The sequence below is a fragment of the Solanum verrucosum genome, unplaced genomic scaffold (assembly GCF_900185275.1).
Source record: "Solanum verrucosum unplaced genomic scaffold, falcon-dt-bn FXZP01000022.1, whole genome shotgun sequence".
Classification (NCBI taxonomy): Eukaryota; Viridiplantae; Streptophyta; class Magnoliopsida; order Solanales; family Solanaceae; genus Solanum; species Solanum verrucosum.
Genome location: NW_026020086.1, coordinates 3,663,436 through 3,681,902, shown reverse-complemented (window position 1 = coordinate 3,681,902; position 18,467 = coordinate 3,663,436). Strand labels below are relative to the sequence as shown.

Here is an 18,467-nt window from a genome sequence, read left to right as displayed (position 1 = left end):
GTTGAACCGATGTATATATATGATACGTGTTAACACGGGACCAATATTGTAATAGTTGAAACTTATTGATATGCTAGTACATATAATTATGTGTACATATAACAAAAATAGATACATATAAGTTAACATATGAGCAACACCGCGTATTAATGCTAGATATTATATTTGGAGCCTTTACTTCAATAATCTATAATATAGAAATGAGGAAGTTTGTTTTTTTCTATTTGATGAAGGAGATCATATTTACAAAAGTCTTGGCAAGAACTAGTGGAAGCTCTAGAGCTTACTTCAAGCAAAGCCATTGATATGCACATTGATAGATATGGCTTACTTCCAATGGCAAGAACCATTGATAGAGGATGCTTACTTCCAACAGAACAATCTATTGTTGGACACTATCCTCAACAATTATCGACATTGTCCTCACCCATAGACAATATCCCCAATAATTTGAATGTCTACTTAATTTTCAAAATAATAATGGAGTACATTAAATCTAAATTTCAGTTTCGTCATACTAAATAATTCATTCAGTTACAATTTTCACATACTGCCATATCCTAAAATTGAGAGTCCATTTTTCAAGCAACAAAATAGTGACAAAATAAATTTTATAAGATGAAGAATACAACAAATCTAACATATACCATTGAGACAAACTTGAAATTCTAGTACCGTGGCCTCACGGAATCAAACTAGACCCACCTTCATTAAATGTGAAAGAAACTTACATAATTCACTGTTAAATTATATAAACTGGCACATAAAACATAGGCAAAATAAAACTTAACTAGGCCATGGTTATACCTAACAAAGTAGCTACACCAAAAACCATTCAAAGGTTTAAAGTTTATCATCAATAATCATTCATACCATAGTGTAACGATCAAGCTCATTGATGCTTAAAAAGCACTCCATGAACTTTGTGTTGCTCCAGCTGATACACTAGGTTCCCCTTGAGCAATTTGATCTTCTTTCTTAGCTGGAGCATCATCTTCATCGACAACAATAATAGGAAATTCAAAAGACATATCATTAGCAACTTCTTGAGCTTCAATTATTTCTATTTCTTGAACACCAACTTCTGGCCCCTCGGCAGATTGTTCAGTAGCTCCATCCTTGCGAAATATCTCTTCCCAATCAACAAATAATGGCCATTTCCTAAATGTCATTGACTTGGCATATGGATCAACCTAAGAAAAAAAAGAAACAAGTATATGAAGTAACTGATAATATTCCAAAGACAGAGATTATATTCACCAAGAGAAAATATAACTAACTAGCTTTAGTTTACTAATAATTTAAACAATTGTAAATCACCTTTATGAAGTCATCCCAAGCTTTTGGATCTTCAACCAAGATAGTTCCATCGCTGTATCGAAATCCTAAGCCACTTCGACTTTTTACCAATGATAGGGTCATATAATGCTTTTTCCACCCTCTTATTTTTGAAAAAATATGTGGTAGAGCTTGCAATCCGCTATTAGGATGACAATCATTCATGTGTTGTTCAAGTTCCATCAAATATCCATGTTTAAAGGTTCCATCATCTTCTTTCCAATCATTAGCACACAACTTTTTTAATCCATCAACCAGAGTGAGTTCCTCTTCTTGAGTCCACACCCTTGCCCTTTTTTGAGACATGTTAGACCTTCTTTTAGTGGGACTGCCAATTTTAATCTGTAAGAATGTAAAAAATCACAATTTATACTAACTTATGATTCACTACAAAAGTATACTAACTTATTTTCACATATATTGCATTTGTCTCTCACCAGATTTACAAGAGAAAAAAAACAATATGATAAGAAGAAGACGAAAGCATAAGAAAAGGTTAAGATTTCAAAAGTTTCTAACCTCAAAGAAAGAATTTAGATTGAGCGTTCTTCAAGATTTGCCTCTTAGAAGATAATGAAATTTTAGATCTATAAAAAGGCATATAATGTATCTGATTGTATTTAATTAGAAGTGAAGAAGGGTCACAGTTACCTATCTACCATACACAATTGAAATGGTCAGCATTGGAGGTAATAAATCCATCCGTCCTTTGGTTAGTAATGGAAGTTTAATGCAATTCTAAGAAGTGAATGACAATTGAATGGTAATCCTTTAATGGATTCTAAAGTTAGACTTTGAGCAACTAATGACACAAATAGGCTTGCCAGATTTTAGAACTGTTGGAAAACCATTTCGACTAAATTTCCAAGTTAAAACGCCTAATTGCACAAACTCAAAACGAAAGCCTCGATACTCGAACCAACCATCCTAATAGACTAAAAATGACCTTCCGGATCTAACCGTGCTGACGGAATTCTCATCCGATCAGTTTTTACTAAGAATACTGACTGAAGTCGATATTTGAGTAAATTTCCAAGCTAAAGAGCCTAATTGCACAAACTCAAAACGAAAGCCTCGAAACTCAAACCAGCCATCCTACTAGACTAAAAATGACCTTCCGGATCTAACCGCGCTGACGGAATTCTCATCCGATCAGTTTTTACTAAGAATACTGACTGAAGTCGATATTTGAGTAAATTTCCAAGTTAAAACGCCTAATTGCACAAACTCAAAACGAAAGCCTCGAAACTCAAACCAGCCATCCTACTAGACTAAAAATAACCTTCCGGATCTAACCCCGCAGACGGAATTCTCATCCGATCAGTTTGTACTAAGAATATTGACTGAAGTCGATATTTGAGTAAATTTCCAAGTTAAAACGCCTAATTGCACAAACTCAAAACGAAAGCCTCGAAACTCAAACCAGCCATCCTACTAGACTAAAAATGACCTTTCGAATCTAACCGCGCTGACGGAATTCTCATCCGATCAGTTTTTACTAAAAATACTGACTGAAGTCGATATTTGAGTAAATTTCCAAGTTAAAACGCCTAATTGCACAAACTCAAAACGAAAGCCTCGAAACTCAAACCAGCCATCCTACTAGACTAAAAATGACCTTCCAGATCTAACCGCGCTGATGGAATTCTCATCTGATCAGTTTTTACTAAGAATATTGACTGAAGTAGAACTTTGAGTAAATTTTCAAGTTAAAACGCCTAATTGCACAAACTCAAAACGAAAGTCTCGACTTCAGTCAATATTCTTAGTAAAAACTGATCGGATGAGAATTCCGTCGGTGCGGTTAGATTCGGAAGGTCATTTTTAGTCTAGTAGGATGGCTGGTTTGAGTTTCAAGGCTTTCGTTTTGAGTTTGTGCAATTAGGCGTTTTAACTTGGAAATTTACTCAAATATCAACTTCAGTCAGTATTTTTAGTAAAAACTGATCGGATGAGAATTCTGTCAGCGCGGTTAGATTCGGAAGGTCATTTTTAGTCTAGTAGGATGGCTGGTTTGAGTTTCGAGGCTTTCGTTTTGAGTTTGTGCAATTAGGCGTTTTAACTTGGAAATTTACTCAAATATCGACTTCAGTCAATATTCTTAGTAAAAACTGATCGGATGAGAATTCCGTCAGCGCGGTTAGATCCGGAAGGTCATTTTTAGTCTAGTAGGATGGCTGGTTTGAGTTTCGAGGCTTTCGTTTTGAGTTTGTGCAATTAGGCGTTTTAACTTGGAAATTTACTCAAATATCGACTTCAGTCAGTATTCTTAGTAAAAACTGATCGGATGATAATTCCGTCAGCGCAGTTAGATCCGGAAGGTCATTTTTAGTCTAGTAGGATGGCTAGTTTGAGTTTCGAGGCTTTCGTTTTGAGTTTGTGCAATTAGGCGTTTTAACTTGGAAATTTACTCAAATATCGACTTCAGTCAGTATTCTTAGTAAAAACTGATCGGATGAGAATTCCGTCAGCACGGTTAGATCCGGAAGGTCATTTTTAGTCTAGTAGGATGGCTGGTTTGAGTTTCGAGGCTTTCGTTTTGAGTTTGTGCAATTAGGCGTTTTAACTTGGAAAATTACTCAAATATCGACTTCAGTCAGTATTCTTAGTAAAAACTGATCGGATGAGAATTCCGTCAGCACGGGTAGATCCGGAAGGTCATTTTTAGTCTATTAGGATGGCTGGTTTGAGTTTCGAGGCTTTCGTTTTGAGTTTGTGCAATTAGGCGTTTTAACTTAGAAATTTAGTCGAAATGGTTTTCCAACAGTTCTAAAATCTGGCAAGCCTATTTGTGTCATTAGTTGCTCAAAGTCTAACTTTAGAATCCATAACAGGATTACCATTCAATTGTCATTCACTTCTTAGAATTGCATTAAACTTCCATTGCTAACCAAATGACGGATGGATTTATTACCTCCAACGCTGACCATTTCAATTGTGTATGGTAGATAGATAACTGTGACCCTTCTTCACTTCTAATTAAATACAATCAGATACATTATGAGGAATAGATAGCTATTGTAGATAGATAGCTGTAACCTTTATCAGAATCACTTTATTTCCATTCTTTACTTGAAAGTGCATTAGTTGCTCTTTATTACTTTCACCAACTATCAATCCAAATGATCCAAATCCTTGTCTTTGTCAAAATTACTACAGTTTGTCTGCCATTTTCAACGTGGTAGTTCTGCAATAATGATGTGATATTCTTTATTTTAGAGCACCTCAACTACGTGACTATACAAATTAAGCTAAATGAGAAAGCATTCATGAGGAAAGAATTCAATCACACATAATTCATTGTTAAAATATTAGACACATCTTCATTTAAAGTGAATGAAACTTACATAATTCATTGTTCAATTACAAAAGCTGGCACATACAACAAAGACATACAATTACTTTTTTTTCAAAAGAAGTCTCCTATTTTTGTAACATTATCCTTCCATGACAAACACCAAGCTTCAAAAGTTGAATACCAGCCCCAATAACATATAATCACTTGACAAAATAGCATTTGAGTACTTTGTATTTCTAACTGGATCTTTGTGATTACTCCAACTGCTGAATAGTCTGCGAGAAAAGAAAATTTCAATACAGTCTCGGAGAAGAAGGAATTAAAAACACCTTGGAGAATGAACTTACCGTTTGGGTCAGCGTTTTGAGCAATCTGAAGAGCATCTGAGTTGGCTACTTAAAAAAACACTAATGTTGAACCTAATCATGCATTTGTTATACAAAAACAACCTACTTTAAGCCCACAACATTCACATATATGTACATTTGTGGACATTCTACTAGGTAACAAAAAATCCCATTATAGTTAGACCTTACAAAATAGCTACACAAAAACCATCAGTGATTTAAAGCTTATCATTAATAATCATCCATATGATACTGTGGCGTTCAAGTTCACTGATGCTTAAGAAGAATTCCATCCTCTTTATATCTTGAGTAATTCCCATTGCTGCCTTGACTCGTTCATCTGAGTTATATATTTCAAATGCAGGGGATCCAATAATAGAAAATATCTTACCACGAATCTCAGATAGATCACGCTCTCCTAGCTTGTCAATTAAAGAAGCCATCCTTTTATCATGGCTTTCAGTGAATTGTTTCATCACCTCCATCAAACCTTTAAGAACAGTCTCATTATCATCTTCAGTTGTTTTTCTTTTTTTGCATCTACCTTTTTCGTTGACTTTAGAAGATGATGCTTTAAAACTATTACCTTGTTTTTGAGATTGATGGGTTTCACCTTTTTGAGTTGTGAATGAACTTTGTGCTACTCCAGTTGATTCATTAGGTTCATCTTGAGTAGTAAATGGACTTTGTGTTGCTCCAGTTGATACATTAGGTTCCTCTTGAGCAGCTTGATCTTCTCTTGTGCCTGAAGCATCATCTACGTCGACAACATCAATAGGAAATCCCACAGACATGCCATCAGTAATTTCTTGAGCTTCAATTCTTTCTATTTCTTCAACAGCATCTTCTGGCCCTTCGGCAAACTCTCCAGTAGCTCTATCCTTGCCAAATATCACTTCCCAGTCAGCAAATAATGGCCATTTTTTTAAGTTCATTGACTTGGCATTTGGATCAACCTAAGAAAATAAAGAACAAGTACATGAAGTAACTGAAAATATTCCATAAACAAAGATCCATTAACCAAGAGAAAATATAAGTAAGTAGCAATTCCCTAATGATTTAAAATAAATATAAATCACCTTTATCAAGTCATCCCAAGCTTTAGGATCATCAACTAAGAAACTTCCATCACTATATTGGAATTCTAAACCACTTCGACTCTTTAGCAACAATATTGTTGCATAACTCTTTTTCCATGCTCTTATTTTAGAATCAACATGTGGTAGAGATTTCAATCCACGGTTAGGATGACGAGCATTCATGTAGTGTTCCAATTCCTTTAAATATCCATGTCTAAAGGTTCCATTATCTCCTCTCCAACCATTAACACACAATTCTTTTAATCCATTTACAAGAGTAAGTTCCTCTTCTGGAGTCCATACCCTTCGAGATGAAGGTGTTGATTTTCTTGCCCTCTTTCTGGACGTGTTAGATGCTGCAGCAGTAGAACTAGCCATTTCAATCTGTAAAATTGTAAATGAAATCACAAGTAATACTTTACAACTTACAAGTAAAAAATTTCAGCTATAACCAAATAACTTGTAATACAACTTGATTGATCTAGGAAAAAGATAATGTGATGACATATATACAAAATCACTACTTCTATTCAAAAATAATAGATATACATTGAGTTTCACAATTTGTTTGTACAGACAACAATGTGAGACATACAAAAGATTGACCATTCGTTTTCACAAAATAATAAAAGCTATTACATTTTACAGTGAGCGGAAAACCAAAAACAAAAGTGCATAAGCACACCAAAAGTGATCACATAGTTTAAAATTATAAAGATTGATTTCCCAATCTTTCATTCCACATAGATTGAGCTAGTTCATCCCTCCAAGTGGTCCACTCATCAGATGTTTCAATTGTATTAATATTGTCATGTTCATGTTGATTTTCCATGTGGAATTCCATTTCCACATCTAATGGGTCAGCTTCCATCTCTCTTCGAATGAAATTGTGAATCAAACAACATGCACTAATAATTCTATTGTGAACCTTAACCGAGTACCACGAAGGACTTCTAAGAATTCCCCAACGTCCTTTTAATAGTCCAAATGCTCTTTCAATAACATTACGCGCCCTAGCATGCTTCATATTAAAGAGCTCTTCTCGACAGTGAGGTGACGGATTGTCACCTTGCCAATCCTTTAGCCAATATCTATATCCTCGGTAGGGAGACAAAAAACCATTTCCATTTGTATATCCTCCATCGCACAAATAGTAATTGCCTAAAAATGTAAACAATAATATAATTACTTTAAATATTATTTTATTTTGATGTTGTAGAAATAGACAAGATCTGCCTATTATTTAGCATACCCTGAGGTACTTTCAACCCATTTCTTCGTACAACAGCATCTCGCAATACGCGACCATCAGCGGCTGATCCCTCCCAACCAGGTAATACATAAATGAAGTTGAGATTTCTATCACAAACCCCCAAGACATTAGTTGTTATATCTCCTTTTCGTGTTCTGTATCTTGGCTTATATATTGCTTCAACTCTAATGGAAATGTAAGTACCATCCAATGCACCAAGACAACCCTATAAGATAAATTCAACTCTAAATACTAAAGGACTATTAAAAGTAAAAATACTTTCACCATAATATTTCAAGTTTGTTGTAGTAAATCAAATGTTAGATTGAAATTTACCTACCTTAAACCATTTCCATCGATCATCAGTATCATCTTCGAGCACCGGATTAGGTTTAACAAGTAACAATGGAGTTAGTTTAAGAATAGCTCTTAGACATTCATTAAAGGCTCGACTTACACTCCACCCCGATCTAATATAATCAACTTTGACAGACCTGTTCTTTTCGTGATGAGCCAAAATATTTAAGAACATTGCTAATTTTTCAGTACTCGACATATTTTTACTATCAGTCAACCCTCCAATATTCTTGGCTAAGGAGGCCAAAATGTGAAAGGCATTTCTATCCATCCTAAGCTTGTCAATACATACAATATCATTGTCACGAATGAGAATATTTAGATGAGACAAGATTTTAGGAATTCTAGCACTCATACAATATCGAATGACCCGTCTATTTCTAGATTGGTTTCTTTATAACATGCTGTAAATAGCCATAAAAAAGCAAATAAGGACAATATACGAATGCACCACAATCTCCTCGAGGATCATAAAGCATTCAACATCGCACAACTGCTGAGAATCCATTTACACCTATTTTCCATTTAAAAATTGCAACATCATTATCAAATTGAATCCAAAAGAAACAAAAGTATCAATCATGTTACTTAACTAATTATTGCAGACACATTATGTATAATAGGAAGGTAATAGATGGTTTCAAACTAGAATGCTCAATTTTATTTTAAAAAAAATGAAAAGTAACATTGAAAAACAGGGTAAAATGTTTATTTTTGTTTGGCTTCAATAGCTAGAATACAATACTATTTTGTCAAACTGCAAATAACATGTTCATCTTTTGCAATTTTAGAAGCTAAAACAACTAAACCTAATGAACCCATTTTTCAGAAAGCACGACTTTTGAACAAACAAAACAAAATCCACATCAAATTTGGATGTACTAAAACATCAACTTAACTAGAAAATACTGAGAAGATCTAGAATTTCATTCGTCTCTCATCAGATTAACAAGAGGAAAAACACAAAAAGAGAAAACAGGAGGAGAAGAAGAAGAAAATAAAACAAGATCAGCCAAATTTTGAGTTTCATAACTTCTAACCTCAAAGAAAGAACGTCAGATTGAAAGTTTTTCAATCTATTGGCCTGGAAGATGAAGAGTCATTTTAGATCTAGAGATATGGAGAGTGGATCTAAATGTTTTTTCTAAAAAGAAGTGTTGTATATTTGATTGAGAGTGAAGGGCAAAATTGTCAATTTATATTTTTATTCAGGTATTAGTTATTCAGGTATAACTTATTCCATCTTTTACCCTGCATAAAATAATACATAGATTGACTCATAATTTAAACATGTATTAGTTATGTGGCTTTCTAATTTTCTAACCAAACATAGTATTATGTGTGTTGAATTTTATACATTTGACAAAAAATTGCTACCAAACATGGTAAAGCTTATGCAACATTTTATACCTGAATAACTCAATCCTTATCCAGTAACCAAACGGCCCCTAACTTCATAAGATAGCAATAAGATTGTGCACATATCCACTTAAAAATTGCACCAATATGTTAGTGTTATTGTTATTGTTATGCTATAGAAATCGACATATTGTAAGCTTCCACCATAAGTTACAATACATGTCAATTTAAAAAAACTTAGTATGATCCAGCATGATGATAAAAATCGGGGAAACTTAGTGAAATCTCACTAGCTTAGGAGCTAACTACTTAAATACACTCTAGTTTATAATATTAGAAATCTTATCAGATTTTGATGTATTCAGTACGTCCAAATGCACGTATCTCAAGATACATGAAGTCAAAATTATGTATTATTTATTCTAGATACATCGTATTCAAGTGGATTCACACATATCTAGAATACATCGACAACTCTCGCTCGCCTCCCTCTCATCTTGCTTGTCACTCTCTTATATATATATATATATATATATAGGGTATTCCACATATATGTGAATCATACCGGATACACACAAATACATGTGTCTAGTATGATTCACATGTATCTAGAGTACATGACTATCTCTCTTCCTATATCGCCTTCCTCTTTCCCTATTTTAATGTATCTGGTAGAAAAAATAATTCTTAATTAATCATACAATATATAATTATTTTAAAATATAAATAGAATTAATATATATGATATGAATATATATCTAATAAAATAGTTCTCCCTTAAATTGCTTTTTTCAGATGAAAGCACAATTATTTGCAAACAGCCCATTTTACAATGGGCTTTTAAGAAGTTCAACTAAATAAGGCCTTTACAATACACATGGCAGAACTTGAACAATTATGTTCATTCTTTCGAGGATATCCTATAAAATTGAAACGATACAGAAAATATCAATATGAAAAAATATACAAAAGTCGAAAAATGGTCCACCTTTTTTCTCCATTCCACCAATTTTGTTGTGTGTTTATGGTCTCCATGTTTTTGTGATTTCTCTAGATTCTTTCAATCTAAGGTCTTTTTTTTAAAATAAAAAAATTACTATTATTCCTCTTTGTTTATTAGGTAAATGTGAAAAGGCTTCTTGCATTATTATCAAATAATTATCAATTAATTCTAAAAGGAGGCTCCACTTAACTAATGTATTTTTCGCCACAGTCGAACTTTGTGTGATGAATTTAAATTAGTTGAGTCACTAAATTTAATATTAAATATAAAGAAAGAAAATTTTATTAGGATTTGCCAACTATAACCAGTTGAATTGGTAGTTGAGCTTTGTAAATATCTAATATAATAATCTTAGAGATTTTGCTCTGAGATTTAGATTTCTTCAACTATTTTCTGATTTTTCTCTTTGTTTATCTCTATCAATTTATCAACGTGGGAATCTTGCAGCCTTTTACTTAATTTAATTCTACTTCCTCAGTCTTAACTATTATATTATTTGATTTTATCTTTGGAATCTCATTGATAATCACTGTTAATTTAGAAAATAGTAGTATCTACTTCCTTTGTTTCAAATTATTTGTTATGATTTTTAAAAATAAATATTTTCTATTACTTTTCATTTTAAAAGTTCATGATAAACTTTATTTTGTTTTCAATTTTAAGTTAAATAATAATTGTCCTTGAAGACTACACTCAAATATAAAGAGATGAAACATAAATAAAGGAAATAGATATTCAATGAAGAAAATTAGATCTTAATACATAAATTAGGATAAAAATAAACAAATTTTGAGCCATATTTGCAATAGCAATAGAAGTTCTCTTTATGTTAAAAGATGATTTAAATTAGTGTCAGTTCTTAATAAATTGAAATATTTACTAAAAGTTCTAAAGTATACTCTCAACTACTAGATCGAGTATATCATATATATGAATCGTTTTCTTTCATTGTGTTTAGGTCTAGTTCGTCTCTTTTTAATACCTCCTTATGTTCCTGCACATCAATTTTAGCATTTGCATTTTGTCAAACTAAGTCACCCCAAAAGCTAATTTAATAGGAGGAGGATTTTCCACGACTTATAAAGAGCTCAAAGTTTTTGTTCCGATTCGATGTGGGATCATTCTTATCAATACCCCTTCCTTTTCACACTCAGACTAGTCATTCTCTATTTGGGGTTTCGGAGCGTGACATTTAAGGACCAGAAGTACTATACTCATAACGTCACACATACTAGGAGTCCCACATAATCAAACTTAATGGGTTTGATTCTGATATCACGTCAAATTAAATCTATCTTAAAATCAATTCATATCACACATATCAACCACACTCATTTTTTATGAATATATCAAATTTTAGCCGTCCAACATCTCCTTTTTTATAATTGTTCTGTAAAACTTACCTTCGACTATAACTAATTAGGATTCAACACCATGTGAGCCAATCTTTTTCTTCTAAATCAATTTTACATTTTTCTAGTATATTTACTTTTGCCCTAACCAATTTGCCTTTGTGGTGTAATATTTAACATAATTTATTTAATTTAAAAAATTGACTATTGGTGGCTTAAATGCAAGGCTAAGCTAGCTGTCTTGTTTGGGATAAACAAAGCAACATGATTATGATTAGTTACTTTAAAATTACAAAATGTATTGCTTCAATTTTTTAAAGAGGGATCCTTATTTTGCTTCTCTTAGTAAAGATTTGGATTTGTTTTTAAACGTTACTTCTAATCATAAAATTAATCTTCTCCTAATACCTAGAAACTAGAATATTTGTTTTAAAAAAATTAAACAAAATGATTAAAAGAACTCCATAATGACATTATTAATTTATCCTGATTTTTTATGATCGTAACAATAAAATAATGTTGCAAAACATATAATATAACACATCATCAAAACTCGATTGAAAAGAAAATTTAACTGATATAACGAAATAAACATTATAGAACAATCTAACTATAATTATAATTAGAGACTGGTGGAAGGTTCCTTTGAAGCTTCCTTTTTTCGACTGATGGATGAGCTTTTGTCCATTTGTATTTTATTGTCTTCTATTTTTAATTATTTATGGGCTTTATTTTATTTTCTTTGGATTGAGCCTTTGTTGGGTTGAATCCTATTTTTGAAAAATAAAAACTATAATGAGAAACTATAAATATATATATATATGAGATACAATTACTTTAAGTTAGGAAAATCTTACAAGTATTTACTTCGTCTATTTCAAAATACTTATCATGTTTCATTTTTCGAGAGTTAAACTATATAAATTTTTATCAATATTTTTAACATGTATTTTTTCATCATATTGATATGGAGAAAAATTATGATTCACAATTATTTTTTTGTATAAGTTTCATATACATAAATTATTGATTTAATTTTAATTTAGTCTAATTTAACTATAAGGACTATTGACACTTGAACAACGATCAAACGTGATAAGTATTTTGAGACCAATAAAATATAAAGATTATTTACTTCCAATTATGCTCTTAAGGAATCTTACAATATGCCCCAACGAATCTTAGGCAAAAGCCAGCAGAGCACTTTTCTTTTCTAAGTAATAAAACCAATAAAATTCAATTAATAGTCAAACACAAAAAAAAAAATCAAGAAAATCAAAAAAGTTATATTTTGCTTTTTATCTTTTTCATTTTTATTTAACCATTTGATATTCAAAAAGCTTGGTCTGATTAGTCTGAATTTGTAGAAACTAGGAATGAGGGTCACTTAAAGAGTTGAACACTTCTTATCTAGAAAAAAATTATTTTATCGATTCGAATATAATTAGAATTTTTGTGTGTGCTTGGTCTAAGGAAAAATGATTTAAGGAAAATATATTCATATAGAAGTCTTTGGTGATTGAGACCCTTTGATTTAACTATTCGATATTCAAAATGTCTGATCTAACTAATTTATTTTTCCAATGTTTGACATGATAAAAGTCATTTTCCCTTCATTTATGGGCGAAATTCATTCTACTTTACTATTTATCTTAGTAGTAACTGTTAACTTCATATTATTTACTTTGACTAACAATGACACACTATATGAATTTTTAGTAGTATGTAAAAGTTCCATCAAAACAGTCCAATTTGTTGATATTATTATTAATTTTAATACATATCTTGTTAGAAAATATTCTTTCCTAACAAACCAAAGACTTGAAAATATTTTCTTGATTGTATTTCAAGAAAAGTATTTTTCGTTAAAAAAAAAACTTTTATTATATCAAACACATTTTGAATGATGATGAAAGGGTCTTAATAATCAATATAGGTTGTGATAGAATGACTAAAATCTCTTCATCGTTAATCAGAAGTTTTAAATTTAAAATTTTAAAAATGACAAAAAAGAATCATGTACAATATGCGAATTTGAATTTAATCGAATCTCAATACGAATATCGGACGAGTTGAGTGAGAAAGCAAAAGAACATTTCCTCACGTCTTAACAATCTTTTAAGATTTAGCCATAGATAATATAATAGCACGTGAATCCACCAACTTTATTTTACCAAGAATATTTTAAAATTAACACATCACTCAAATAACATTTCTCACCTTCCCTCATCTTAAAATTTTCATTTCTTTTTTTGAATATAACTCACACTAAAATGGACTGTCATTTCTTTACTAAAAAAAAACAATTCTTAACTTAAAAAATAAAATGATGGAAGATGTCAAATCTATTTTGTTTTTTTTTTTTTTAATTTGAGTCTCTATCGGAAATAACCTTTCTACAAAAGTAGAGATAAAATTTGCGACGTAGCACACACCATCTCCATATCTCATCCATAGGATATCCTCGAGAATTGTATCGGAAATAAAAGCCGTAAAGATAGAGATAAGATTTGTGTGCACTCTATCTTTATATCCCACATTTAAGATACTCTTGAGAATGTATCAGAAATAATCTATTTATCTTATAAAAATAGAGATAAGATCTGGGTATGCGTCATCGTTATATCCCACCCAAAGGATATCCATGTATCGAAAATAGTCTCTTTATCTTATAAAATTAGGTATAAAATGAGCGTACACCTTATCTTCTTAGATCGATTTCATAGAATATGTTATTGTTTAAAATGTTGAAAGATATATTATATTATTAAATGACACTATGCATATAAATTATGTTCATTATTGAATTGTAAATATTGATAATTTAGTTTAATAAATTGAAAGATACACTAATTGAGGAAAATTACTATGGAAAGAAAAAAACATATTTATAACTTGTGAATATATGGGAAGTAAATCCACTATGTTATGTTAAATTAGAAAATACGTATACGATGAGTGTAGTTTAACTTATTACAATCAATTATTTCTTACTATCGTTTATCATATATAATAAATAAATATTTATTACAATGATTTATTTGTGACTGTGATCGTATTCTACGATCGTATAAATACTTTTTTATAATGTCAGTACATAGAACTTAAACACCATATTTATCGGTGTTTCTCTTTTATTAATGAAAACAAAAAACACCCTGGAAAACAAAAATTAAAAAAAATAACTAATCCAAAAATTACTTTTTTATTTTATCTTATTTTAAATATAATAATAATAATTAGTGGCTGCACGTCATTTGCTACTATAAATATTTGTGTGTCTTTGCCAACTTTCAATTAGCTTTCACATTTGATACAAAATTAGCATTTTTTTTAAATACGTTCATTCAAAGCTTTCCGGCGAAAAATTCAAAGTTTTCCGGCGAAAATTCGCCGGGGGCTGAGATCGACTCGTCGGAGCTCAAACTCGCTCGTTCGCTAAAATGAAACGAAGAGGAAAGAAGATTTCAAAACTCAGAGACGGCGAACGAGTCGACTCAGCAGATCGAATCGATAAAACAATTAGAAAAAACGATCAGAAATTAGATCGGAGAAAAAAATTGGTAAAATACGAAGCATTACCTGAATACCTTCAGGATAACGAATTCATCAGAGATTATTATCGATGTGAATGGCCTTTGAAGGATATTGCTCTCAGCTTATTTTCATGGCATAATGAAACGCTAAATATTTGGACGTAAGGAGGAGAATTAATTTTCGGCGATTTGAGATTTGAATTTTTTTTTAATTTTCTTCTGATTTTTTTTTTGGGGATTTTGTGTTTTTGATTAGGCATTTGGGAGGATTTGTGGTATTTGTGACATTGACGGTGATGAGTTTTACGGAGAAGACGACGACAGTGGAGAATTTGTTCGCCGGAGTTTTCAGGTTCCGTTTTTTGAATTAATTTCGACGGTGTTTTGTGTCTATTTTGGTCATTTTTTAACTGAAATTGGATGATGATGAACAGAGGAACGAGTGATGGAGAATGGATGAATATGAAGAATAATGGCTCCGGCGATTCTTTCCCGGTGAGATTTCCGATCAACTTTGTATATATTGGCGCGAAATGTTAGGGGTATTGTAGGTAACACGTTTTATTAGGATCTTTTGTTTTGATTACACATTTACACGTATATACTCCCTAGTTCCTTCTTTATCGCGTTTTTCATTTACACGTCCTTCGTAAAATTAGAAGAGAACATTAACGTAATTGGTAAAGTTATTATGAGGATATGAGTTTGAGCCATTTTACGAATATAGTTTAAGACTACGTACAATAAATTTTCATAGTTTGGCCCTTTTCGAATCCCGCATATAGCATGATCTTAGTGCATCAAGTTGCTTTTTTTTTTTTACGTCTCTTACAAAAATAATACTCAATCGTTTCAATTTGTTTGTTTTACTTTTAAAAAAAATAAAAAATTATAACTTTTCATATGACATGTTTAAGAGTTAAGACCATAAGATTAAAGAATATTTTGATACATTTAGATTCAAAAAATTTATATACTTTCTGACAAATCAAAATCAAACAAACAAATTAAAATAAGAGAGTAATTAGGAGGGATGTTTGAAGATATTACATTTATTTATGTCTTAAGATCTATTTTTTTCAGAATTAAGGTATTTGTAATTTTTAAAATATAGTAATTAGTACTAAGAATAAAATAAAGAAAACATAATTCATTTTATTTTGAACTTTTAAAATAACAAATATTTCAAGACAGATTTTTAACGACGGAAGGAATATAATATATAATCTTGTCAACAAAAAAAGAAAGAACCAAAACTAAAATTTACTAATAATAATTAACAGAAAGACAGAGAACATAATTCCAAAAATATTTATTGAAAATTAATTTTAAATTTCTTATTTTATCTTAATGAAATATTTTATACACATAAATATCTGCTTTATATCACAAATTCCAAATTTTTCCTTAAATTTCATATCTAGTCAAATACAAAAAAAATCTAGTACCTTTTATTGCTTAATTTAGATTTTAATGTGCTGATAAATTTGCAATTTTGGATTGATTAGAGCTAGAGTTGTTTAGGAGTTATTTAGCTGTATATCACATGCATTTGGTTTGTTTTTCTATATTTTCCTAATTTGGTGCTTTTGTTGTTCTTTTTGTTTTTTTTCTCCTGTCTTATCTTCCGTGAATAGTGGAGGAAACAATTGAGGATTTTTTGTTGTTGGTAAATAAAGAAAAATTGAAATGCTTATTTATATCCACGTGGTGTGTGCGATAAAATTTTGTTATTGTTGTTTATTTTAGGAGTTTTTAAAAATTTAGTTAGTACATTACATCTTTCATTGTTTATAGTGGAATAGAAGATGCTTCTTGAAAACAACAAACAAACAACATACCTAGTACCTAGTGTAGAGTAGAGTTTAGAGAAGGTAAGATGTATTCAGAGGTAGGTAGAGAGACGGTTTTTTGATATATTTCTTTTTTAAAAAATTGGTGTTAAGAGAATTACTAGATGGGGAATCGGATCCTCTTCAACAAGGTAAAAGTTCAGATCGTCAACCAACTAAGCTACTAAGATTTTCAAATTGTTTCTAATAGACCCTCGACTCATACTCCAAATAAAGTGAATGCAACCGCTTTCTCCGGGGCAGCTTGTTTTGAGCATAGGTGGGATCCAAAATTTAAACTTGACGGATTCAATTTTTTAAGGTTCTTAGTATTGAATTAATTGTACTTTTGAGGTTATGAGTTCAAACTTTAATATTTGTTGAAATTTTAGTGATTTATCACACACACACACACATATATATATATATGTTTGTTTTCCACGTCAAAATATTGAATTCAGTTGAACAAACAGAAATCGCCTTTGGTTTCACTTATGTGTAGATTTTGACCTGCAAAACAAAAACAAGGCATCATATAGTTTAATCTTTTGAATGCAGGACTCTTATGCCAGACAAATAACAAATCCATCATTTCTAGACATAAATAGAGATGGTTATGAAGTAGCCATATGGCCTTGGTTTGTTTTCTTAGGAGGAGCTATGGGTTGTTTGATTTCCAGCACTCTTTCCCATTTATTTGCTTGTCACTCACTTAGATATAGCCTCTTCTTCTGGAGATTAGATTATGCTGGCATTTCACTTATGATAGTCTCTTCTTTCTTTTGCCCAATTTACTATATCTTCTGTGATCAACCATACTGGTGTATCTTTTACCTAACCACCATTACTATATTTGGTATACTTGCCATCATCACCCTCCTCTCCCCGGCTCTCTTCTCCGGTCGTTTCAGATCCTTTAGGGCTACTCTCTTTCTAGCTATGGGTTTCTCAGGACTGATCCCAGCTACACATGCACTTTTCTTTCACTATGGTCATCCACAAGTACTTGTGGCTCTAGGGTATGAGATAATCGTGGGCATTTTGTATGCTACTGGGGCAGTATTTTACATGACAAGATTTCCAGAAAGATGCAAACCTGGTGCATTTGATCTTGTAGGACATAGCCATCAGATCTTCCATGTGTTCGTCGTGGCAGCAGCACTAGCACATTGTGTAGCTTCCCTCGTTATTATGGATTGGCGACGAGGAATAGGATTTCCCACCCTGCAATGAAGGTATGATGGGGTAGACATGGCTGCAAAGGGGGATTGGAAATTCAACATTCTTTTTCACTCAATTAGGAGTTAGGTTAATGCATGTACTCCAGCATTTGTATATAATTTTTTTTTTTTGTACTTTGTAATGTTATTGGAAGTTTCAACTAATCCACCATGCCATTGATTCTCTTGAAATAGTTATATCCATGAGATGAATAACAAGTTTACTCTAAAAGGGAATCTTAGAGCAACGGTAAAGTTGTCTCTATTTGACCTATAAGTCAATAATTCAAGCTGTAGAATCAGCCACTAATGTTTACATCAGGATAGACTGCCTACGTCACACCCCTTTCACGGACTCTGCGTGAAAGATTATAAGCTCAAGGACTATTGGGTTATGAAATCCATACTTTTGAATATGTAAACTAGTGATTATCACAAAACTCATAAAAATAACTAGCTTGATTGAAGCAACAATTAGATATTACCTCTAAAAT

The 18,467-nt window shown here is 31.5% G+C and overlaps 2 protein-coding genes across 3 annotated transcripts; one reads left to right on the top strand and one right to left on the bottom strand.

The window, feature by feature from the left end:
* Positions 1-6,721: 6,721 nt before the first annotated feature.
* LOC125824604 (protein ALP1-like) lies at positions 6,722-8,002 on the bottom strand. Its single transcript, XM_049504007.1, has 3 exons — positions 7,655-8,002; positions 7,315-7,540; positions 6,722-7,223 (listed from the first exon to the last, which is right to left on the bottom strand). Exons 1-3 carry the CDS (start codon positions 7,940-7,942, stop codon positions 6,772-6,774), a joined length of 966 nt encoding a protein of 321 aa, XP_049359964.1. The 5' UTR covers positions 7,943-8,002; the 3' UTR covers positions 6,722-6,771.
* Positions 8,003-14,694: 6,692 nt separating this feature from the next.
* On the top strand, positions 14,695-18,158 carry LOC125824603 (heptahelical transmembrane protein 2). 2 transcript variants are annotated; one of them, XM_049504006.1, is made up of 4 exons: positions 14,695-15,082; positions 15,178-15,273; positions 15,356-15,416; positions 17,312-18,158. In XM_049504006.1, exons 1-4 carry the CDS (start codon positions 14,829-14,831, stop codon positions 17,984-17,986), a joined length of 1,086 nt encoding a protein of 361 aa, XP_049359963.1. In that variant the 5' UTR covers positions 14,695-14,828; the 3' UTR covers positions 17,987-18,158. The 2 variants fall into 2 exon arrangements, with proteins under 2 accessions (XP_049359963.1, XP_049359962.1); XM_049504005.1 differs by having other exon boundaries at positions 15,178-15,274; positions 15,342-15,416.
* Positions 18,159-18,467: the final 309 nt, after the last annotated feature.

Excerpts from the sequence above, each read along its gene's own strand:
- LOC125824604 (XM_049504007.1), bottom strand. The coding sequence starts at position 7,942 with ATGGATAGAAATGCCTTTCACATTTTGGCCTCCTTAGCCAAGAATATT. Across the intron at positions 7,541-7,654 it reads ATCGATGGAAATGGTTTAAG|GGTTGTCTTGGTGCATTGGA; the intron begins GTAGGTAAATTT and ends TTTATCTTATAG. Across the intron at positions 7,224-7,314 it reads TGGGTTGAAAGTACCTCAGG|GCAATTACTATTTGTGCGAT; the intron begins GTATGCTAAATA and ends TTACATTTTTAG.
- LOC125824603 (XM_049504005.1), top strand. The coding sequence starts at position 14,829 with ATGAAACGAAGAGGAAAGAAGATTTCAAAACTCAGAGACGGCGAACGA. Across the intron at positions 15,083-15,177 it reads GAAACGCTAAATATTTGGAC|GCATTTGGGAGGATTTGTGG; the intron begins GTAAGGAGGAGA and ends GTTTTTGATTAG. Across the intron at positions 15,417-17,311 it reads GCTCCGGCGATTCTTTCCCG|GACTCTTATGCCAGACAAAT; the intron begins GTGAGATTTCCG and ends TTTTGAATGCAG.